The following is a 25,245-nucleotide window of genomic DNA, read 5'->3' on the forward strand; positions in this document are numbered from 1 at the left end:
AAGTCTAAGTCTTCACGGAAGACATCAGGTTCTTTGTACAAACGCTCTAGAAGCTACAGCTTATAATGATGTCAGTCAATCGTTATCTGCTTTCTAACAGTCGCTCTTGAAAAGCTATAATATAAAGGAGATTTCTACATTTATATGCTAAGTCTGTCTCGTTCAAGCCTCTGAAACAGTTGTTTCATGTTGTGGCATCTTCCCCAAATGTATTGGACTGACAAATCTCTTAATAAATTTCTAGGATCAATCAGAATTTTGTCTCCTTCCTCAAGCGCTTTCACTTACACACACACACACACACACATTCTAGCTTTGAGTGTGTGAAGCTATCTAGGAATGTAATTTCTTACACGTCTCCTGCCAAAACATTGCCTAGAGTACACGCAGGACGACTGCAGTTCTAGGTCAGCGTCACAGAAAGATATATAGTTAGAAACTCAAGTAAAGAGAATGTCATCACTGTTCTGATGTAGAATTCGAATTCTAATAACCTTTAGGGAAATATTCGATGGAAGGTAGTACTTACGGAGATTCTGAATAGAAAGCACAGACTGCAATGTAATCTTTCGATCAGCAAACGACAACATATAACAACTAAAGTGAGGCAAGAAATCAGTTCTCTGAAACGCGGCCAGTCGGCTGAGGATCAAATAATTCGATGACAGAAAATAATGTTGATCATTTTTCAGAGAGGGACAGGAATACACACTTGGGTGGGAGAAATATGCGAGACTAATTAAATAAAATTCAAACGAACAGTAAAGAATTCTGTAAAAAAAATCATTCACGTATGAGAAGAAAGAAAGACCTGTAAGATCTGAAAATAGAACAAGTGAGAACAATATGTTCAGCTGCTAACATGCTCTCTCCCTCTCTCTTTCCCTCTGGAAACTTATTCTGTGAATCAATACACAACACTAACCCTGTTTTTGAGTTTATCGGCGCCACTGAGAAATGCATGGCCTGCCTCTTCTTTACTGTTGCAGGGCACCGCCCCGTCTCGAAACAATTACACACATTCTGATTCAAGGTGCGAAACAGCAATTTCATAAGCGCTATCTTCTACTCGGATAACAAACTGCGCTCTTTACACGGAGAAAGTGTTGCAGCTAAACGTCCTCAGTTTGGACGATGAACCCGACGAAGATCTGTCAGTAGTTTCATTGGAAACACGTCAAAGAGCTACCGCGCAATCGCATATCTGCTGCCACTGGTTATCCCCACCACAGCTGAAGGTTAGCGAAGCAGTTTAATAGTGGTTAACTCGCTGATTAGAGTTAGACAATGGTATAAATAGCGGACAGATATTAGTGCTGTGACTAAAGTAACCGAGAGCAGACACGGAACTTGCATTGCTGCCACCTCGAGAGAGGCGACCTTCAACAGCGTTGCATCAGGATTCTTAAATCAGTTTTCCTGAAACAGGTAAGTGCTGTGAAACTGTTACACGAATTTCCACCTGCTACTATTGACAGCTGCCATGTTTGAAACTTACTCTTCCAGAACTTGTTTGTAATTACTCTTCCAAAAGGTAGCAGTATGTAGAATTTCTCGGAACGATACGAAAGTTCTGTTGAAATTTTATAAGCGGTCCCTCAATACGTAGCGGGATTTTTTCGTAGAGTAGGCATTTTGTCCGCCATCTGCGGCTCATGAAACCACGTAATGAAGTTCGTACGATTGTTTGACATGACAGCGCGAAGCTACTACCAGAAAATGCTACTACGGGCTCTACAATTGTGGAAACTATCCATCGCTTCCCGTAAATCAAATTTGGAATTCACCTTATCATGTTGGTTGTTAAGACTTGAAAGTATATGACGAACACGAAACCTAGCTGCACACCACGAAAATGCTATTCTTCGTGCGTTCTTATTATAAATTCTTGTAAATTGCATGTTATGGACATAAATGGAGCTGAGAATGGCGTTATGCTAAATTAAGTGTGAAACGGCCTGGCGACCAAACTATTAATCCAGAATACCAATTGTTAATTGAGAAGAAGATGGGAGAGAGGATAAATATCTGTATTACAAGGAATTTGGTTGCCCTTTATACAATACGAGAAGCAAACTCAATAAGAGTTGCTATACAGTGTGTTTCACAATTATTAATACATTCTTCTATGGGTTGTGAAAGGAATTCAGTATAAAGTTCTGACAGGGAAATCATGTCCGGAAATGTACCGTATCGATGTAAGTTTGAAGGTCGGATCACTTTATAATCTCCCGCTTCACGGTACGCACACAGCGGATACAATGAACTCTGAACTGTATGCTCTACAGTAGCCCATGGCTTGGGTTGAATTGTTTGGGGGAAGAGACCAAACAGCGAGGTCATTGGTCTCATCGGATTAGGGAAGGATGGGGAAGGAAGTCGGCCGTGCCCTTTCAAAGGAACCATCCCAGCATTTGCCCGGAGCGATTTAGGGAAATCACGGAAAACCTAAAACAGGATGGCCGGACGCGGGAATGAACCGTCGTCCTCCCGAATGCGAGTCCAGTGTGCCACCACTGCGCCACCTCGCTCGGTCCCATGGCCTGGACAATGTTGCAAGTACTCGCATTCAGATTCTCTACTATGCAACTATGAAAGTCATCTTCAAAGTCGATAATGTGGCTCGTCGCTGGAGCACCACAGTCAACCCTAGTTAACTACTTTTTTAACATAGCAGTTTCTCGCAGCTGTTGTTGTAGTAGGACGAACAGTGTACGAGTATGTGACGTCATAATTACAAAAGAGTCTGGCGACGGCGCTCTCTTTTCCGTTTCAGTGTGCACAGTGCAGCGTGAGATTTGGAAGTGATCGGATTTGCAAACTTGTTTAATTATATACTCTCTGTACATTTCCGGAAATGGGTTCCTTACCAAAACTTCATCCAGTGGATCCCCCCTAAAAAATGCAGCTTTATTTTCAGTTTAGGATATTTATCGAGTATGTTGATGTTCTGTCATTCTGCGGTGGATGGTATGCTGTTGTGAACTTTCCTGAGAAACTAAACTTGTGTGGCGGATTGGGACTCCAGCGGGCAATGCTCTTACCGAGTGAGGCAATCAGGCACGAAACGCGACCAGCCTCACGGCTTTCATACGTCTTCGATCTGTACGAAAATCTCGAAATCTCTCCACAGAAACAGTGACAGTTTACTAATTATACAGTATTTTCTTCTGGTGTCAAAACGACCAAACGTGGGAGAAAGAATCAGCTGTTGCCTCTTCGGAAGAAATATGCCGGTTTTTGCCAGAAGCGATCCAATAAACTGCAGAAAACCTAAACTGAGCTGGACGTGTCAGCAGTTCAACACACCACCCGCCTGGACGTTCCTGTAGTTGTAGACGTCAACGACTCTCTCCGTTTGCTCTGCGAAGAAGAAAAGGTGAACTTATAAGTTCTCCTTTTTGTTAAAGTCGTTTTTGTACTGCCTCTGATTTAATAGCAGTAAATTGGAAATCATTGAAAGTATTGAATGGGAACGCCTTGTCCTGGTCTGAAATAAGAGAAGACAACATCTTAATGCGACTAACTCCAGCCAAGACTATAGCACTTTCTACCTTCTGCGTCTTTCATTTCGTATCCATCTGGATAGGGTTGGCCGATTCAAGACTGTCGATTCTTTTCATCCAAATCTCAATATCGCATTGAGTTGGGAGATACGCAAAGGGCTTGCGATTTTTGAGAGGATAACCACTTCTGGCATGTACGTGATAATTGAGAAATCACCATAAAACAATGGTAAGGAAAGGGGTATCTACATCACCAAATGGATGAAATGGTCACCCATCACAGCCGTAGGTCGTCTGTGTAGCGGCTTCCAGCGACAATAAAAGTTTGATTTTCAGTAGTTCGTATAATCACTGACCGAATTTTAAAAACTGAAATGCTCTCATAATTTACTCTATAAGGGGTATAACCTTAATCGACAGTTTAACACTAGCTTTAAATATTGTTGATATCTACAACAATTTTCCTCAGTTCCTAATAGAAACTTCAAGAAAACTGCCGTGTTTTGCAACTGCAGTTTATTCTTGAATACCACATATGTTCGGTTATTCTTGTTAGGCATTTTCTGAAGTCTGTAATACATATTTAAATAATTAGTTTATAATTTATATAATTATTTAATTATACGTATTTGGATGTGAGATTTGTAGTGATTCTTTGGCAGTTTGTTTAGACCTAGCTATTTCTATTTACAACTATATATTTGCGTTTTTTATCAGTAGTAGCTTCTAAGGGACTGGAAGTTCCCGTGCCTATCTTACATGATTCCTCCGGATGCTTCTGTCTTGTGCTGCCTCTCGCCATTTATTTATTTCCAATATTTCGCATATGCAATCAGTTTCATTGCGCCAAGTACTCCTGGGTCTCGCCCTTGGTCTTTTGCCACATGGCTTCTCCCTGAATATTCTTAACATAAGTTGGTCTTCTTTCATTCTCTTCAGATGTCCAGCCCATTGCAGTCTTCTAGCATTTATTATGTTTACTATCGTTGGTTGTTGTGATAGCTCGTGGACTTTTATGTTGTGTCTTCTCTTCTCTTCTACCATTGTGATTCATTGTCATAATATGGACCAAAGATTTTTCTATAAGCTTTATTCTCAAACACTTGTTAATGGAGGTGTTCTGTTTTCGTCAGGCTCCATGTTTCTGCCCGAAAGATTAGAACTGATCTGATGATTGTATTATATAACTTTATTTTAGTTTTCCTAGTCAGCAGTTGGGGCCCTAAGAGATTTTGTATTGAATAATAGGCTCGATTAGCATTTTACAGTTTCGCTTTTATTTCTACCTGTTTCTGATTTTGTTCACCTATCACTGATCCCAGAAATTTGAACTGTTCAACACGCTCTAATTTGTGTTCAGCTAGTATTAGATGTGATTGGTTATCCCGTTGATCTATACATCTTTGACCTATCATGTATTTCGTTTTCTCGTCATCTACTTTCAGGCCAAGTCTTGATGCTTCTGTTGCAAGCTCCACAAATAATTGCCTAATCTCTATTTCACTGTTTTCAATGAGCGCTATGTCATCTGCGTATGCTAACACGTTAATTTTGCTTTCTTGGAGGATCCCAGCAGGTACCAGTTTCAGTATTCTCACAACTCTTTCTAAAGCTATATTGAAGAGAAAGGGGGACCAAGTATCACCTTGTCTTAACCCAGTTTTATTTTTAAAATGTTCAGACTTTAATCCATTTAGTAAAACCCTGCTTGTATTTTCATCCATGCAATCTTTGCAGAGATTTATCAATTTAATTGGGAAACCAAAATCAGTCAATACATTCCACAAGCTTTGTCTTTTTGTGAGCTGTTCATTCAGCCATTTTTTGTTCTGTTTATGCTAAATGCACATGGTATAGTGTAATTGAAAAACGAAATAGCTAGATCTAAACAAACTGTCATGCCAAAGGATCACCACAAGTCTCATATCAAAATATGTATAATTAAATAATTTTGTATGTATTAGACCGCTGAAGATGCTTAACATGAATAGGCGAAACATGTCTGCTACTCAAGAATAAATTTAAGTTCCAAAAGGCGAAGATATTCTTATCTTTAGGATAAAACATAATTGAAGTTATGAGTATTAAAGTTAGAAGCTGCATTTGTCTTTTCATCCAGTGTTTGCGAATGACAGCACTTAGCGACTTCCAACAAACTTGACACATAACTTCAAACTTTTTCTCGCTGACATTTCTAATAAAATAATAAGTTAAACAAAAAAGTTGATTGTTTACTACATTTTTGCTGTTTATGCAGTAAAACGTGAACGTCAGGAGTCATCCGAAACTAGTAGAACCAACGAAATTAGGATTTTGCAAAAAAAAAAATTGTAAGTTTATGGTATGATCTTATGGGACCAGGTCATCGGTCCCTAAGCTTACACACTACTTATACCGCGCTGCTAGGATTTTTAATCTTCAGCCGTAAAGGCTACATAATTAATGTCAATACTTAAGACGTTAGCTCCTCTGTAAAAAAAATCAGATTTTTGAAGCTATTTTCTTTTCATGAGAGTGCGATTCTTTGAGGAATCGAGGATGGAAGGGGTTCCTGGTTGAATCTAGTCTACATTTTTCGCTAAAACAGTATAGCCCAAGACAACCGTGGTATTACTGTGTCCCACAAAAGTGGATGGCTGTTCATTCGCCATGCGTTGCAGGTAAACTGCAATAAGAGCAGCCTAATGAGTATTTGCTCTCAGTTCCTCTGTATAACCCCACAGAGAGTCGTCCGCGCAAACAAACACTTTTTTTATCCTATGCAGGGTGATTTACAGCTCCTACTACAGGCTTCTAAGGGTTTTAAGAGGGATCCAGTAGATGAAGTTTTGGCAAGGAATCTGTTTCCGGAAATGTACAGATTGGATATAATAAAATAAGTCTGCATATCGTAACATTTGAAATCTCACACTGAAACTGAAAAGAGTGCTCCGTCGTCAGTCTCTGTTGTAATTATGACGTCACATACTCGTACACTACTCGTCCTACTGCAACAACGGCTGCCAGAAACTGATACGTTGGTCGCTACGAGGGTTGACTGTGGTGCTCCACCGATACTCCGCACGCTCCTATACACACACAGGTCATAGTTCATTGTGTCCGCTGTATGCCTACCGTGAAGCGGGAGATTTTAAAATGATCCGACCTTCAAATTTATTTTACATCGATACGGTACATTTCCGAATATGTTTTCCTTATCAGAACTTTATCTAGTGATTCCTCTTCGCAAGTCATAGAAGATTGTAATAATAAATGTGAAACATCCTGAATGTCAGCTGTGTTGAGTTTGCTTTGTTGTTCATATTCCCTAGAATATAGGAGTGGGAGGGAGGCCTAGTAGCTGCCATGTTCTCGCTTTTCAGCCTTTGAATGACATGAACTGAAAAGAATAACAATGTTTTTTATGCTTGATGAGGTGGTGACGTGTGTCCCTTGAAACATTAAGAATGATGGTGTTGGGGGCTGCTGGTAATATTTCACAAGGGGCTGGAAAGGATACAGTATGAGTACTGGTAAGGGGCAAGAGACAGGATACAGGAGACAGGAGCAAGGAATTGTGTAGGGAAGACTGTTTTAGCACCAAAATTTGGAATGGAAAAGATAGGGAAGTTTGTACTAGATAGGATGGGTATATTTTGGGAAAAAAATTCATGGTCTTGGAAGGGAAGGAGGTCGAAATTACCTTGGAAAAGGACATTGCATGGAGAGGTGAAGAAGGCATCCCTGCAAGCCAAAGTTCTCAATAATAGCAGATGCTGTAGGGTGTCCGGAGACCACATGACGTTTGAGGAGGTGTGTAATATATACAGGTGAGGTAGATCAAAACGGGAACTGAATTGAAGACGGAGTAGGGAATGATGAAACTTGGGACTGGTGGAGATAGATGCAGAATTTGCATTTGGAAATATAAATCAGTACTAGAGTATCTTGGAGCGGCGTTCTGGAAAATCAGCTGTTTTTTGCAGGATCGCATGATGTACGGTTACGTGCTGGTGCTGGTGATGCTGTTGGCTGCTGCCGGCGCTGCGCCTCCGCAGACAGTGACGGCCAGTACGTCGACGACGGCCAGCGCGCAAGAGGTGTACGACTCGCTGCCCGAGGAAGGTGAGCAGTGAGCATGGAGAAACGCGGGCTGCTGCCTCTTTGCGAGTGAGCTCACCACTGGCGCTGTCTCATTCTTCCGTAATGCGTAGAGATGCTAACGAGCAATACGTGAGTGTTTACGGACATCTGCCAAGCTATAACTTGAATCTAGGATCTAGAGTGCGACTGAATCCTTCATCTTAGTTTACAATTCTTGCTTTATTTACCATCGACCTCACTAGTGCAATGCACCATAGTCAGGCCCCACTAAGAAATACCATGTGGTCTTGTGCGCCTGAAGAAGGTGCAATGTAGCACCAAAATCGATAACAAATAACACCAAACCTTCAAATACATGTTAAGGATCCATTCATGCTCAAACAAAATTGTAGGAACATCTGAGTTCAGCTGTCGATCTGAAGAAGGATGTATGAAATTAGGAGCTATCGTGTCTGGACGACCTCATGATCACATTGTGAATGAAATTGTGGAGACTGTACTCGGAGCGTTCACAAAATTGTGGGGACTTCCGGTATATGTATTCGGACCGTTCGACGTGTTTAGAAACAATGACGTACCACTCGCATCCATGATGATGATGTCGTGTGACTAGGGCCTCCCGTCGGGTAGACCTTTCGCCGGGTGCAAGTCTTTCGATTTGACGCCACTTCGGCGACTTGCGCGTCGATTGGGATGAAATGATGATGATTACGACAACACAACACCCAGTCCCTGAACGGAGAAAATCTCCCACCCAGCCGGGAATCGAACCCGGGCCCTTAGGATTGACATTCTGTCGCGCTGACCACTCAGCTACCGGGGGCGGACACTCGCAGCTATGTAACACAGCGTAAGAACAGAGGTCACAAAAAGGCCCTAACCGTCAGGGATGGGAGACGAGTGTTAAGCCTTCGCAATCACAGACGGTTTCAAATCCGAGATGAATTGCTGCCAGTGAATGCAGCTCCATCTCAACCATTTGGAGTCGGGTATCTCGTTAAAGGTCATTGTGGATAGCGGCACATAACCGTAAACACCTTCAACCACCAAACAACGGAGAAACCGGAACATTGTTGACTGGAGACGCGTAATGTGGTTCAGCGAATCGAGACTTTGCCTATTTTTAAATGAAGCGAGGACCGAGTGCACAGACTGCACAACGGGGAATTTCACTCACAGTCTGCAGAGGGTGCATCCCTGGCCAGAGATTGTTTTGTGATGTTTTGTTGGTGCTTTAGGACCAGGACGTGGGCCCACTCATTCCAGTTACGTGAAGCTGAACCAAGACTTGAACATTTTCGCTGTCCAATTGTCACCCTTTTTTGTACATCTTCATGATACGTACGCTGTGGAGACTCCCGTTCTGCAAGCTGACAACAGCCGTGTTCACACAAACGGTTGTGGTGTTACGAACACTCGGGCACCCTACCACAACTCGACACTCACTCTAAATCATCCAATCTCAGATCCAAAGAAAATACCTGTAGCTTCTTGGAACAGCGAGTGAAACTTTGCAATCAACATTCCCACAATTGGGATCTAATCGGCAACGAGTGGCTTCAGGTGAAGAAACTCGTCGACTGTCTTCCTCGTTAGATGGAGGCCACTTTTAACGCTAGAGTCTTTGCTACACGGTATTAGCGTGATATTTTCTGGAGATCACTATTTGTGCGGTGTGCTTTTTATTTCATTGGTAATGTTCTCCACATACTTACGGCCGACTTACTCCGAACCAGAGAGCTGACTACGGAAGTAATATACAGTGTGTTCCAGTTCCGTTTGAACTGTGTTATGAAAAATAAAAGTCATGGATTATATTCACAGAATCAATGCATTTATTCAAAATAGTCTCCCCCTGAATCACAACGCACAACATAGCTGAAATCGTTTCAAAAGTGTTTTGAAACAGTCCTTTCTTTGGAATTGCATTTAGTGCGGCAGTACAATTTTCTTGGATGTTCTTAGAATGAGATGTTCTTAATTGCATCATAACGGTGTCCATTGCCAACTTCTATTTGGGGACAACCGGAAGTTGACTGGGACCAAATCCGGCGAATACCGTGGATGATCCAGGACTGTGATCCATTTGTTGTCCAAAAACTCGAACAGAGTCTTTGTGGACTGGGGTGTCGCCATGGAGGAGCAACCAGAAACCTGCCTCTCGGTATTCGGGTCGAATTCGACGAATTATTGCCCACAAACTCTGTAGTACTCAAAAAACTTTATGTTTTCTCGTTGTGCCACTACCATTTTCCGACGATTGTCAGACACGCACTGTTATATTCACGGCCAGGCTGTCTGCTGCCACAGGCTTTAACTTTCTACACGGCTGTTTTTGAAACTTCAAGGATGGTAACGCCGCTACTCGCCACGAGATAGCATTGCACTTTGGAATTTCACATAAGCAGTCCTTCCGGAACTGAGACACATTGTGTATTGAGTAATGTATCTTCATGAGCTTGATCTTCTGCTAGAGTAAGTGCTGGAGCCAGCGCATGAACTACGCTCTCTGTAGCTATATAAGGACATCTCTCTCTGATTATAGCTAAAATAACCAATAGTTTGTTGAATGCCAACCACATGTTCCGCATGAACAGTCTCCACACAAGCTTTTGCTTCCAAGTTCATAAAACTATCTTCTCAGAGTCGGACGTCATTCATTTTGTTGTAGATACTGGAAATCTTATTTTATCTGTAATACGTTAAACTGATCCTTTAGTTTATCTACATAGTATTCAGAACACACAACACCAAATCTTTTTCTCGAAAACGACATGCCCGATTTTTTCGTCGTAAAACGCAATTTACTCAAATCGTTGTGGACAAGTTGAAAACATCGACTCGGGTGAGCGGGTGCATTTGGTGCGGAAATTGTTCAATAACCTGTAGAAGTCCAATCATAACAAATTTACTGTCATAACGTGCATTCCTGGCAAAGAGGAGTCTAATAGTATCAAACATAGGACATAATTGAGGAAGAAAGTTCTGAGAATGTACGTTTGGGGCACAGCATTGTATGGTTGTGAAACATGGACTGAGGGAAAACCGGAACAGAAGAGAATAGAAGCATTTTAGATGTGGTGTTACAAAAAAATGTTGAAAATTAGGTGGACCAATAAGGTAAGAAATGAGGAGGTTCTCCGCAGAATCGGAGAGGAAAGGAATACTCTTATAATTACGAAAAACACAGACGAGAAAAAAGGACATGATCATAGGACATCTGTTAAGATGGCAGTGAATAACTTCGTTAGTGAAAGAGAGAGCTTTAGAGGGTAAAAATTGTAGAGGAGACAGAGATTGGAATACCTCCAGCAAATAAATGAGGACGTAACTTGCAAGTTTATCATCATATTTATGTTCTGTGAAATATGTCTTGTGTGTACGAACAAATTCCTGTTCCCACGTAACATGCATTCCTTTTAAATATGACGACACACACCGCACACTTCATCGACGTACATCTGCATTCGAAAATGGACATCGGCCGAACGTAGCTAGTAAGGGACAGTAAATGTTATTCCAACAGCCTAGGTTGGACAGTGGGGCTTTGACCTTACAAAAATTGAATGAGGAATTTCACATTGCCTCGAACCTACTGGTAATTCGAGGAAACTAAGCCAGCTTCAGAATTTCTATTGACAAGACAGTCCAAAGCTAATATGAGTGAATAGTGATCTAAAAACTAAGAATTTGTTCTCGATAATTTTTTTATCTGTTCCACCACTTTGATGATATCCACAAAAGTCCTCTTGATGCTGACGCTTAAGGAAAGAAACTGAATGGATTTCCTTAAACATATTTTTTTAACATTGCAGAATGGTAAAAAATAACTTTGATTTTCTTCCTATCCTAAATAAACGAATTATTTGACATCTTAAAAGTTGTTGTTGTTGTGGTCTTCAGTCCTGAGACTGGTTTGATGCAGCTCTCCATGCTACTCTATCCTGTGCAAGCTTCTTCATCTCCCAGTACCTACTGCAACCTACATCCTTCTGAATCTGCTTAGTGTATTCATCTCTTGGTCTCCCTCTACGATTTTTACCCTCCACGCTGCCCTCCAGTACTAAATTGGTGATCCCTTCATGCCTCAAAACATGTCCTACCAACCGATCCCTTCTTCCAGTCAAGTTGTGCCACAAACTTCTCTTCTCCCCAATCCTATTCAATACCTCCTCATTAGTTACGTGATCTACCCACCTTATCTTCAGCATTCTTCTGTAGCACCACATTTCGAAAGCTTCTATTCTCTTCTTGTCCAAACTGGTTATCGTCCATGTTTCACTTCCATACATGGCTACACTCCATACAAATAGTTTCAGAAACGACTTCCTGACACTTAAATCCATACTCGATGTTAACAAATTTCTCTTCTTCAGAAACGATTTCCTTGCCATTGCCAGTCTACATTTTATATCCTCTCTACTTCGACCATCATCAGTTATTTTACTCCCTAAATAGCAAAACTCCTTTACTACTTTAAGTGTCTCATTTCCTAATCTAATCCCCTCAGCATCACCCGATTTAATTTGACTACATTCCATTATCCTCGTTTTGCTTTTGTTGATGTTCATCTTATATCCTCCTTTCAAGACACTGTCCATTCCGTTCAACTGCTCTTGCAAGTCCTTTGCTGTCTCTGACAGAATTACAATGTCATCGGCGAACCTCAAAGTTTTTACTTCTTCTCCATGAATTTTAATACCTACTCCGAATTTTTCTTTTGTTTCCTTTACTGCTTGCTCAATATACAGATTGAATAACATCGGGGAGAGGCTACAACCCTGTCTCACTCCTTTCCCAACCACTGCTTCCCTTTCATGCGCCTCGACTCTTATAACTGCCATCTGGTTTCTGTACAAATTGTAAATAGCCTTTCGCTCCCTGTATTTTACCCCTGCCACCTTCAGAATTTGAAAGAGAGTATTCCAGTTAACATTGTCAAAAGCTTTCTCTAAGTCTACAAATGCTAGAAACGTAGGTTTGCCTTTTCTTAATCTTTCTTCTAAGATAAGTCGTAAGGTCAGTATTGCCTCACGTGTTCCAACATTTCTACGGAATCCAAACTGATCTTCCCCGAGGTCCGCTTCTACCAGTTTTTCCATTCGTCTGTAAAGAATTCGCGTTAGTATTTTGCAGCTGTGACTTATTAAACTGATAGTTCGGTAATTTTCACATCTGTCAACACCTGCTTTCTTTGGGATTGGAATTATTATATTCTTCTTGAAGTCTGTGGGTATTTCGCCTGTCTCATACATCTTGCTCACCAGATGGTAGAGTTTTGTCATGACTGGCTCTCCCAAGGCCATCAGTAGTTCTAATGGAATGTTGTCTACTCCCGGGGCCTTGTTTCGACTCAGGTCTTTCAGTGCTCTGTCAAACTCTTCACGCAGTATCTTATCTCCCATTTCATCTTCATCTACATCCTCTTCCATTTCCATAATACTGTCCTCAAGTACATCGCCCTTGTATAAACCCTCTATATACTCCTTCCACCTTTCTGCCTTCCCTTCTTTGCTTAGAACTGAGTTGCCATCTGAGCTCTTGATATTCATACAAGTGGTTCTCTTCTCTCCAAAGGTCTCTTTAATTTTCCTGTAGGCAGTATCTATCTTACCCCTAGTGAGACAAGCCTCTACATCCTTACATTTGTCCTCTAGCCATCCCTGCTTAGCCATTTTGCACTTCCTGTCGATCTCATTTTTGAGACGTTTGTATTCCCTTTTGCCTGCTTCATTTACTGCATTTTTATATTTTCTCCTTTCATCAATTAAATTCAATATTTCTTCTGTTACCCAAGGATTTCTATTAGCCCTCGTCTTTTTACCTACTTGATCCTCTGCTGCCTTCACTACTTCATCCCTCAGAGCTACCCATTCTTCTTCTACTGTATTTCTTTCCCCCATTCCTGTCAATTGTTCCCTTATGCTCTCCCTGAAACTCTCTACAACCTCTGGTTCTTTCAGTTTATCCAGGTCCCATCTCCTTAAATTCCCACCTTTTTGCAGTTTCTTCAGTTTCAATCTACAGGTCATAACCAATAGATTGTGGTCAGAGTCCACATCTGCCCCAGGAAATGTCTTACAATTTAAAACCTGGTTCCTAAATCTCTGTCTTACCATTATATAATCTATCTGATACCTATTAGTATCTCCAGGATTCTTCCAGGTATACAACCTTCTTTTATGATTCTTGAACCAAGTGTTAGCTATCTTAAAAGTAAATCATACTAAATTTTGCGTCGTAAATAATATTTTTGTAGATTTATTACAGAGGAATACATCTGCTTATTTTTCGTTTACTGTGATAAATGTTCAAAATACTTTCAACTAATGCATGCCTCTTTTTCATGGAGTCACCGCGATGTAGCTTTGCAGGTGGCAGCGATTAGAATTCTCCCGAATTCGACCTTCATTTCGTCTCTGCAAATACATTATATTGCTCATGCGTCCCTTTTATCTTAATCAAGACGAGCCTCGATCCACCGACCAGGAAAATTATTATTCAAACTCCCCCTGGCTATCAACGAAATATTAGCCGAGCCTAGTGTGACCTAACCGCTCAAATACGTCCTATTGTAATCATTTCGAAACAAAACGTTTTTGCCATTTTAGTTAAACTAGCGTATTTATGTAAAAGGCGACGTGAAAATATACGGTAGTCACTACAGTTTTTAAACACAATAATCCTAAACAAACATATGTTTGACTCCTTAAGAGCTTTAGAATTTGTCAGTGACAGGAAGATTACGCCGATTAGATGATCGAAACAGAGTAACATATGAAAATCATAAGGCTAATGTCATACCTCCGTATCCATTCTCGAGTATTCCAAACTGAGAAGCAGTTTGCCTCACTTCCAGCTCAACGTGCTTTGGGTTGTAAGATCGTTGAGTAATGCATCATCTCGTAATCCGCACTTGATTAGGAATGAAGCGCTCTGTAACAATAATATACCTGTTAATAAATGTATCGTTTATTTCTTGTAAGTATTTTCATAACATTTTCAGGATAAATATTAAAGAGTGCAAAGGTAATTATTTCAAAACTCAAACGAAAGGGCCGTTCTTTCACAATTCTACCTACATTATTTACTGATACTGAGTTAATGATAGGAACTATAGTGAAGAAAAGTTCGGGTAATTAAGGACCTCAATGATTTGTGTATCACTTGTCGACTGTCGTTGCCATATGCTTTTTCGTACGCCATAGACCAAAATTACGTAAATAAATTGATTTTTTTAATAAGGACAGACTTTTGTCTTTACGAGTGACAGCTATGTTAATGAATTATAAATCTTTATTTTTCTCAGTCAGTCTTACGAGGAGATCTAAATGATAACGACTCATTTCGGTTGTTAGAGGCCACCTTCAGATATCGACTGCTTGGTTACAACATAACACGTCGTATTCTTCACCGTGAATGTCACCGCTGACCATTAAAATTTTCATATTAACCGCACTTTAAAGATGTATATACACTATCTAAATCGGTCATTAAGACTTATATCATCTCGCATCGTTGCCAAGTAAATAATCAGTTATGAATTTATTTCTTAATCATGTATTTGTTCAAATTTGAAGTTCACGGAGTCGAAGTTACACGATGATGATGATGATGATTCAGCTATTTGTGTAACTTTAAAATGGAATCTGAACATTATGTTCCTTTTCTGAAAGCACCTTGGGTACCGTAAATTTATGGTTCGGTACTAGGAGCTAAAATATTAAAAAAAGTACTTTAATCTGTCCTCATGAATCCGAGGTTCTGCATCCCTCAGTGGCGTTCTAGGCTATGTGTGTGCGTGTGTGTGTGTGTGCTTGTGTGTGTGTGTGTGTGTGTGTGTGTGTGTGTGTGTGTGTGTGTGTGTGTATGAGTGTGTGTGTGTGTGAGAGAGAGAGAGAGAGAGAGAAAGACAGTGTGTGTGTGTGTGTGTGTGTGTGTTTGTGTTTGTATGTTGATTTTCGCTCATTATTTCTGCTTTCTCATAATTCCTCTAAAAACTAAATGAAAATCACGTGGTAAAGTATTCATGGCTGTTGGTATAACAGCTTGAAAGCTTTTCCACACCTGGAAAATTATATCTCTTCCACGCTAAACCACATGGAATATTGTAAAAATATTTATGCGTCGATGGTAAAATACGTGGACATTGCACCTTATGACTAAGAAGCGAATAGCTTGATGTACACATGACTTATGATAATTAGTGAATTTATTGAAAAATCTGGTTGACTTCTCACAGTTAAACAAATCAAATCAGGTTTTGATGGCAATAACCTATCATAAGCTTCCCTGGTTTTGTGATATTTGGTACACTATAAGGTATCTTCATTAAATACAAAAACTTGGACATCTGTGTATGTTGGGCGGCACGAAGTAATCCTGTGAACGCATCTGATGTCGCAACTGAAAATGGAAAATTTTCCAAAAACATGCTCTGCGTACGCAGTTGTCATATACACCGTGTGTTGTGCTCGAGAAAACATCCACTGACATAAGGCAGATTCCTTATCGCGAACATGATTTATCGATCTTCACTGACAGGAATGTCACATGAGAACGCTCTCAAAAGAAATCTCTAGTGAAGAACAGTTACCGATGAAAGCTCAGTTTAGCAACAGCGTTTATTATTGTATACGTCTAAATAAACAAACCGGAACAAACTACCGCAAAAGTGTGATACGTATAAACTGTTGCATTTGACTTAGTTGACTGTAGTTTCCAGGGATTGTTCTCTAGCAATGGTCTGAAAGAACTTCTCCATCGAAAAATAATTCACAGAGAAAGTTCATTCTGGCAGCAGAACACATTACGGACCATTATTAAACAAACAAGTTAGAATGATACACGTAAAATGTTGCACTTCACTTAAATGACTGTAATTTAAAATGTTCATTGGCCTCTATTCTTAAAGACACAATAAGTTGGGAAAAATTGTGTTCCTGGATTCGATGGACACTGTTATAGATGAAATATGCTAGATAGTACAAGCAGAAGCAGCCAACTTCTTTCCCATATCACTGGAATGGCCTGCATAAATGTAGATCTGATTAGAAAAAAACGTACGATCGAGGAAACTTACTGTCGTTGATGGAAATTTTCCGATGAGGAACTGTTGAATGAAACTGTAGCGATTATTTCACTTCCCAATAATTTGTAGGGAACTCGTCCTAAGTACCATATACCATACCTATAATATTTATAGCTCCCATTCGGTATTATTCAAAGGAAATAAAGTTTCGTATGTCAAAGTAATCGAGAAGCACAAGCACACTAAACTAAAGAATATATTAATTTGTAAACTACCACTTAAGTTAACCAGTTTTTTACTAGTAGCAATAGTAGTAGCAGCAGTAGTAGTTTTATTCATCCACAGATTATTGTTACGATGATATTTGTCATGACGTTGTATGGCAAATTGGGAACAAACAAACAACATACTTCATATACAATATTTTGACCTGCCTACAGACGGAAACAAAGGAAAACCGTTTAACTTGAATTTATTTCTGAAAATATTTGAGCCTTCGAGTTTTATTTACATGAATCTGAAAACTTTTCTTCACAAGAAACTAATTTCAGCTGTTATCTTTTATCGTTAGTCTCGTTCACGTTTCATACCATCATTATTTTTTCTCGGGATATTTCTTAACGTCGACTGAAATATGCTCTCTTTACTGACATATTCGAGTTTTTTCAGCTTCTTTATATGTTGGAAAGAGTATCCCTGGGATGAAGAGGTGCATGTCTCGTTTCACAGAAACAAATTTAGTTCTGACTGGAGAGCGACCTCGCCGCCTCTGCTGCGAAACCGTCCAGAGCGTCCGCGGGATACCGGATCTTAACGTCATTTGCGTGACGCTTGATGTGGGAAAATGCGGCGAGGAAGCACCTTTGACCGTTTTGTTGTGCGCATTTGCACACGTTCACATCTTACTCTGTGTTGAAACCTCGCTTTGAAGATTGTGTCAATCACTGCCGCGATATCGGCGCGCGAGATACGCCGATCCTCGCCAGGTGAGTGACAGACTGTCAGTTGGCAGCTTAGCAGGTGACACACCAGCCTTCGACTGGCAGTCGCTCCTGTCCAGTGGCTTTCGTCAAGTAATTTCAGGCTCTTCTTGAAAGATTACTGTCACTTCATCTTCACTCACGTAGTTCTCCTCCTTTATTAACGAAAGCATAGTTTCCAGTCACCGGCTGTTTCTACTGTAATCTTCATCTCGTAACCTGCCATTACTGCCTGTCTCAATGGGAGCAGTGGCGAATTGGCGAAGGAATCTCTATCAGATTACATGCCGAATTTTCAGCTGAATAAGCCCCTCTTTTACCATAATATACCTTAGAAACCTCAAAAAGAAAGCTTGCCCAGTAGCTGGAAGATATCGCAGGTCATACCCGTGATCCATAAAACTAGAACTCTGAGCTCAAATATAATGAGGTATCTCGAACATAAAGACATCCACTATGTCAACCAGCATAGATTCAGAAAACATCGATTATGTGAAACCCAATTCACATTTCTTTCACATGACATCCTGAAAAATATCAGTCAGAGCAATCAGGTAGATGCATTATTTCTTGACTTCCAAACTGAATCTGGCTCACTACCACATATACTTACCATAGAAATTGCGATCTTGTAGGGTAACAAGCGAAGTTTGTGACTGGACTGAGAATTTCTTGATAGGGAGGACAACGTTATCTTAGATGGAGCGTCATTGAAAAATGTAGAAATTACTTCAAGCGTGCGTCTGAGAAGTGTGTTGCGATCCTCGTTGTTCACGTTGCATATTAATGACGTTGTAAACCATATTAATAGCAATCTCAGACTTTTTTCAGGTTGTGTAGTTATTTATGAACTAGAATCTGCAAGAATATCATGTCTTAATACGATTTCAAAGTGGTACAAAAATAGGCAACTTGCCTTAAACGGCCATAATGCAAAACTGTGGACTTCACAAAACGAAAAAACGTAGTATCGTATGACTATAACATCAATCGGTAACACATGGAATCGGCCACCTCATACAATTACCTGGGTTTACCAATTTGCAAGGACATGAACTGGAACGATCACAAAGGCTCAGTCGTAGGTAAAGCAGATGATAGACTTTAGTTCATTGGTAGAATACTATGAAAATCCAATCAGTCTACATTGAAGATTGTTTACAAAACACTCAGTGACAGGTCTTAGCATATTTCTCAATTGTGTCGGACCCGTACCAGAGAGGACTGGCTGTGCATACTGAACGTATACATAGAAGGGCAGCACGAATTGTCACATGTTTGTTTGACCCGAGGAAGGGCGTCACGGAGGTGCTGAAACTGAACTCGTAGACTCATGGAAATAGACGGAGACTATCCCATTAGAATCTGCTTAGAAAGTTTCTAAAAATCAACTTTAAGTTTAACGTCCTACGTATCGATCCCGTAGACTCGCGAAGGCAGACTTAGACTGGCTAAAGCACGGACGCAGGCGTTTAATTAATCATTCTGGCGGCGCTCCAAACGTGAATGGACTGGGAAGAGGTCCTAATAAATGGTACAATGGGAATTTTGCTCAGCTATGCAATTCACAGTAGTTTGCGGACTATGGATGTAGATGTAGATGCAACTGTAAATGTAGACGTGACGCCGCGAAGGCTCATAAGTGATTAATACTTGCAAAGTGTCACACTTTTTCTTAATTCCTTACCGATCAGTTTTACGTAGTTCTTCTTTTGCAGTATCTCATATTTCCGTGCCACAGCGAGAAGCAATCATGCCCTTCATTTTTAATTCGAAATCGATGACAGTTTAATGACGACTGCCGACAAAAGTTAAAATGTTGCGAAACTAATTTTAAATTTGGTAAACGTGCGCTTCAGATTGAATATACTTCATTTAGTTAAGGTGAGAATGTTTCTTATTTCTTGGTTAATATTCAAGTAACTTTGTTTCAAACTGTCTTTCAAGATGAAATACTGGTTGTTGGCATATACTTGTCAGGTATACAGAACATTTGACGGTACCTATACTGCCTAATTTGTAATTCAGGTCTCTCTAGACCCAAATCGATATCAATAAAGAAAGAAAGTGTAAAGTCAAGTCATTGAAGCTGTAACACTAGATATGTTTGGTCGAGGATGTATATGGAAACTGATCGTTGTTTTTCTGTAAGGCACTATCACGACGATTCCATCATCTAATTTCGGGATGCTTCGAAAGCACTTCATGAGTACGAGCGAGTTACACCACTCCGCCAGCGACTTCGGTATCATTATCAGACTTGAAAGTACAGTGACGGAAATGGAAAGTGTTACAGAATGAAGCGATAACCCGATATTTATCGGACTTTGTGGAGATGTTCACCGTATAACTGGTATTAAACGGTTAGCTTTCTTTCCTTTCGGAACTGTTATTAAACGATTAGCTTTCTCTCCTTTCGGAATTGATGTCCCTCATAGACATCAGTGTGAGGTATGATCCTCACGAGAACGAAAACACTCTGATATTCATTGTATATTGGAAGCAAAAACACATATAGTGTCACTGAAGGAGATTGCTAACTGGGCGCTGGTACGAAAGTTTACGTCTTTATGACGCTACCCGCCTATATTACAAGCTGATAACACCATATTGGTCCTTTTCCCATCACGTTTAAGGATTGTGACTCCATTCATTATTTTTTTATTGTGACTCTTCTTATTTAGTGCGGGACATGAGTAGGATTTATTTTCTTTGAATTTAAAATTGATACACCTAAATATTTTCGACGCGAAGGGCGTAGCAGCTTAGGGCATACATCAGTAATCATCGTCATTTCATTCCACTCTGAAACCAGTAACTTCCACGAACAGACTCGTAATATCCTTTACCATGAGCCGCTGCAGCTCTCTCTCCAGCCAAGTGCAGGACTGTCAACCCACACACTGTAGTATTATTGGTTGAGTTTCGTTCTACCAAAACTGCGTTTCGGTACTTGTGGAACAGTTCATAAATGAAGTATTAAATGATAGAGTCACAGATGTCTTGGTACCACTGGTAGGAAAGATACATAAATGAATGTGTGAGAAAGAAACTGGGATATGACGACTTGTCTTTGTTTTCTGGTTGTTTGTTTTGGACATAAATACTACCGTACGTCGTTCAGAGATAGTCCCGTGTGCATTTTAAATCCTTTCAAAATATAAGTTGCATTTTATAAGTAACAGAACTTAAGTGACCACGTAACTTCCGGGCTCTTATGGAACTAAAGCAATTACCTTTGATACAAATGTAATTTGAATGCATTAATATAAAAAAATCAATATAATTATTATTGTTGTTATTTTGTACTCAATACGAAGTTTTTTCATCATGATCAAAGGTAGGAGTTTCCCTGGAGTACTGATAAGTGCGGGGGTTGTTTACCAATACCAGAAATATGTTTCATATAACCTCGAGGAAGCACTGAAATGATGTCTGATATGTTTTTTGTTTGCGTTTTTATTTTACCTGTTTTCGAGGAAATCGCGTTTTCTAGAGCTATCTGATAAACATATGTTGTTGTTTTTTTCTTACTAAAACATCCCTCTGTTTCACATTATAAAGTAACAATTTTCAAATAAAACTTCAATTAAACATTGACAATGGCAGTTTTTCTATAAATACTGTATATTTTTAACTAAGGGACTGGAGGATAACTATGTAGATCAAAAATGACCCTTAGGTTAAGCGGCTCTTTTTATACCTTCCCTCAGTTTCTAGACGTTCACAGCTTCCGGTTTCTAAGCGAATCTAGTAAGATACTGGTCGCAAATGCAAGCAAAACGATCGAAATGAGATTAAGCCGATTAGGTATGCAACACACCTAACTTACAGGTAAAGCAGTTACGATTGTAACTGAACAGGGCTACTAGGAAAACAATCGTAGTCTACTCTCATTTACCATTGTCTTCGGCAGTCTACGGTAATTTTACAACTCTATTTGTAGCCATCTGCCGGATACGACACGCCACTGACTGGAGATGCAAATAACCGAAAAGTTAAACAAAAAATATCAAAACTCGCATAAGTCGACGTGTGACGATATAGGATCTTAACACCTTCCCAGGGGACTAGACAAGCCAGTCAAGAATCCGCACAGTCCTCAAAGCATTCGTGGTGTGAACTGCAGTGTAGGGTCTCGCATTATGCTGCTGGTACATGCAATTTGATACACTGATATCATGGGTATGATAACAGGACCGTTGTGCAGTTGTGCTGAAACGCTAATCATTTACATATCAGCGTATACACTTGGCGCCAATCAATTCGACTTTTCTTCCATGTTCAGTTTATGAATTCCTGTGGAGTAGGAACCAGCATCTGACAAAATATCTAATGGAAGGGAAATACCATAGCCACATTTTCAAAGTATTTGTTATTAAGACGACTAGTTTCAACGCTACATTCGCGTCATCTGCAGGTCCTACCACAAACCAAATAAATATTTCCAGTCATTGGTTCATGTATCATGGATTTTTGTCTGGGTCGTATGAGCCAATGACTGGAAGTTCTTATTTGGTATATAGCAGGACCTGAAGATGACGGAAATTTAACATTGAAACTAGTCGTCTGAATACTAAATGTTTTGAAAACACAACTGAGGTGTTCCACTTCCATCACTTTTGTTGCTTGTCGCCTTCACGGTGTAAATTTAACGGCCAGCAGTTTGGTACAGTTTGAACTAGTTGGCCGACTGTCAGCTCCTCCCCGCTAGCCACAACGAGCAGTGGAGAGACAGAAACTTGCTGAGGCGACGAGACGAGTGCTGCGTGTTGCAGAGCGCGAGCCATTCCTGGCGTACGAGCTGGCTATGGGTCTGGACCAGGTGGCGAGGCGGAGCGCGCTGGCCAACATCGGCGATGACTCCCGCTCACTGGCCGACCAGCTGCACGACGCCTACGGCATCCCCTACAACCTTCGCCTCAAGTTCAAGGTAGGTAGTTCCGCCTTTCTTTTTACGCTCCTAACAACGGACACACTACGCTTCTTATTAGTACATAGTATCCACATTATCTGGTCAAATGTATCTGGTGACCAAAACTATCCAGACACCTACTAGTGGAAATAAAGATGGTGTGTGTCCACCCTTCACCTCTATGGCGGCTTGAATTCTGCTGGGGACACTTTCAATGAGCTGTTTGAATATCTGTGGAGGAATATCAGCCCATTCTTCCTCAACAGCCGAAACCAGAAAAGTTAGGGATGTTCGACGCTGGGATCTAAAATGAAGTCGGTATAGTAAGTTAACCCGAAAAGCGTTCCATTGGATTCAGGTCGGGACTCTGGACAGACCAGTCCAAACCATTGCTTCACAGATGCTGCTTTACGAAGCGTGTGAGAAAAATAATGAGACTGACAACACAGCGAGCGATCTGGCAACGCTGTGTTGTTCTACTTGTGTAGACCAGTGTGTTCATCCCTTCTCGATGCTCAGCAGAGCTTCAGCTCCATAGAGCCACCAAGTGATTTCTGTGAGCGCTACAAGTAAAGCTTTGTTTTTGCTGTGTGTTACAAAAATGTAAGAGCGGAATTTACGGCATCGTTAAGCAATCAAGTTTTGTGTTAAATTTGGCGAATCCGCGAATGTGACCTTCGCTGGCACATATCATTTTTGGAAGGCGAGAACATGTTGAAAATAAACCACGCTCAGGGAGACCTTCGGCTTCAAAAACCGACGAAAACGTCGAACGTGTGCCACCACCGTTTTACAGCAAAGATAGTGGGTGATCTGTTAAACTTAATCACTTTCACCATAAATCTAATTGACCCGTTCACGATTGCTGATATAGCGGGTTCACTTGAAATCAAGGAAGAATAAACGATATACCTTCCCCACACGACTGACTGTACTTACCTATATTGAGAAAAGAGGTTTCCTCTCAGAACACACAAACACACACACACAGCACGCGGTCAGGATGGTATAAGGCTTTCTTGATCAGTTTATTTCACGATGTACAGTCACAAACACGAGGCACCTTGGACTCGTCAATTAGTCAGCTACTCAAGCTAATCGACAGCGTGGGAGCGGGCGGGCAGGTTACCACGAAGTCTGCACTGCCTGAGGCAGTCACGGCCATACTTTGCACATGTGCAAAGATTACAGACAGCTGTCAATACTGTTTCCTAATTACAGTTTGGTTTTTCTTGTACAAGAGTAAAATCAAACAAACTGGAAAAAAATGGATGAAAGAAAAACAAAGGGAAATGTTAATCCCCTATATCACTTACGATCAAATGTCGGTAAAACATGGATCCAGTTCTGAGTCCCTTGGACAAAAGTATGGAGACACCAAAAAACATACTGTGCAGGAAACCCAAAGCGACTGAAAAGAGCTTCCTGTCGTCTCGGATTGGGTAAATACAGATCCCGTACGGTTTCCAAGCGAATCTTACACCATTCTTCCTGCAAAATAGTGGAAGTGAACAGCGATCACTCACTCTTCTCTCCAAAGCAGAACAAAAAGGCTCACTACTATTGGGATCTGGTGACTGTGGTGGCCAGGAAGATACGATATGGCATACTCGTGCTCACAAAACTGATCCTGTACGATGCAGGGTGTGTAATCAGGGACCGCCTTGGAGTATAACATCACCACTGGGGCACAAAGATTATGCGTTAGGGTGAACCTAATGAGTTATAATTGCTGCGTAATCCTTAGCAGTGATCCTGCCTTGCAGAGTAATCAAGGAGCTCATGGAATACCACGATATGACTGCTCAAAGTATCATCGAACCCACGCCTTGTTTCATTCTTCGATCGTAAACTCACGTAGAAATTGGAGAGAGTGTGATACAAGACTCATCCGACCAAATTACTTTCTTCCACTGCTCCATAGTCGAGGTTTTCCTGCTACGGGCGCTCCCATCGCGGTTTTTTTTTTTTTTTTTTTTTTTTTTTTTTTTTTTTTTTTTTTTTTTTTTTTTGTGCTGACAGGCTTCGCTCGTCCGACATTCTCTCCTGCAAACACTCTCCTGCAAACACTTTTGCAGCTAAAATGATAATTACATCAAGACCCTAAGCTGTCGACAGACGTTGATATACATCAACAGGGACAGTTAAAAATGTGTGTCCCGACCGGGACTCGAACCTGGGATCTCCTGCTTACATGGCAGACGCTCTATCTATTTTTTTTTTAGTCTCATTTTGTTCGTTTTCGTTCGTTGTATCTGCTCGGTGCGGACGTCCCAAGACACCCGTTTCAGTTCGTCGTTGATCCATTAACTAACCCTCTTTTTTTTCTTTTTTTAAATCTCATTTTGTTCGCTTTTGTTCGTTGCATCTGCTCGTCGTTGATCCATTAACTAACCCTCTTTTTTTTCTTTTTTAAATCTCATTTTGTTCGCTTTTCTTCGTTGCATCTGCTCGGGGCGGACGTCATAAGACAACCGTTTAAGTTCGTTATTGATCGATTAACTCAGTTTTTTTTATTGCAGAGGGCACGTAACCCTCTGACCGAACACGCTGAGCTACTGTGCCGGCATCCCTCTGACCGAACACGCTGAGTTACCCTGCCGGCTGTCCATCTGAGCCACCGAGGGCGCAGAGGATACTGCAAGCTCCCCGTGAGACCCACATTCCCAACTTAATGTCCACACATTACATTCGTAGTGCCGCTGCCCATTACACTCATTACTCGCGGCA

The 25,245-nt window shown here is 40.8% G+C and overlaps 1 protein-coding gene across 1 annotated transcript in view; it reads left to right on the forward strand.

Moving 5' to 3' along the window:
• Positions 1-1,304: 1,304 nt before the first annotated feature.
• LOC126236262 (uncharacterized) overlaps positions 1,305-25,245 on the forward strand; it is a 34,134-nt gene continuing 10,193 nt past the window's right edge. Inside the window, exons 1-3 of the mRNA XM_049945418.1 lie at positions 1,305-1,428; positions 7,472-7,610; positions 22,379-22,533. Coding sequence (XP_049801375.1) covers positions 7,478-7,610; positions 22,379-22,533 — 288 coding nt within the window. The 5' untranslated portion in view covers positions 1,305-1,428; positions 7,472-7,477. The remainder of the gene's footprint in view (positions 1,429-7,471; positions 7,611-22,378; positions 22,534-25,245) is intronic.

Source organism: Schistocerca nitens, chromosome 1 (genome assembly GCF_023898315.1).
Source record: "Schistocerca nitens isolate TAMUIC-IGC-003100 chromosome 1, iqSchNite1.1, whole genome shotgun sequence".
In the NCBI taxonomy this organism is placed as follows: Eukaryota; Metazoa; Arthropoda; class Insecta; order Orthoptera; family Acrididae; genus Schistocerca; species Schistocerca nitens.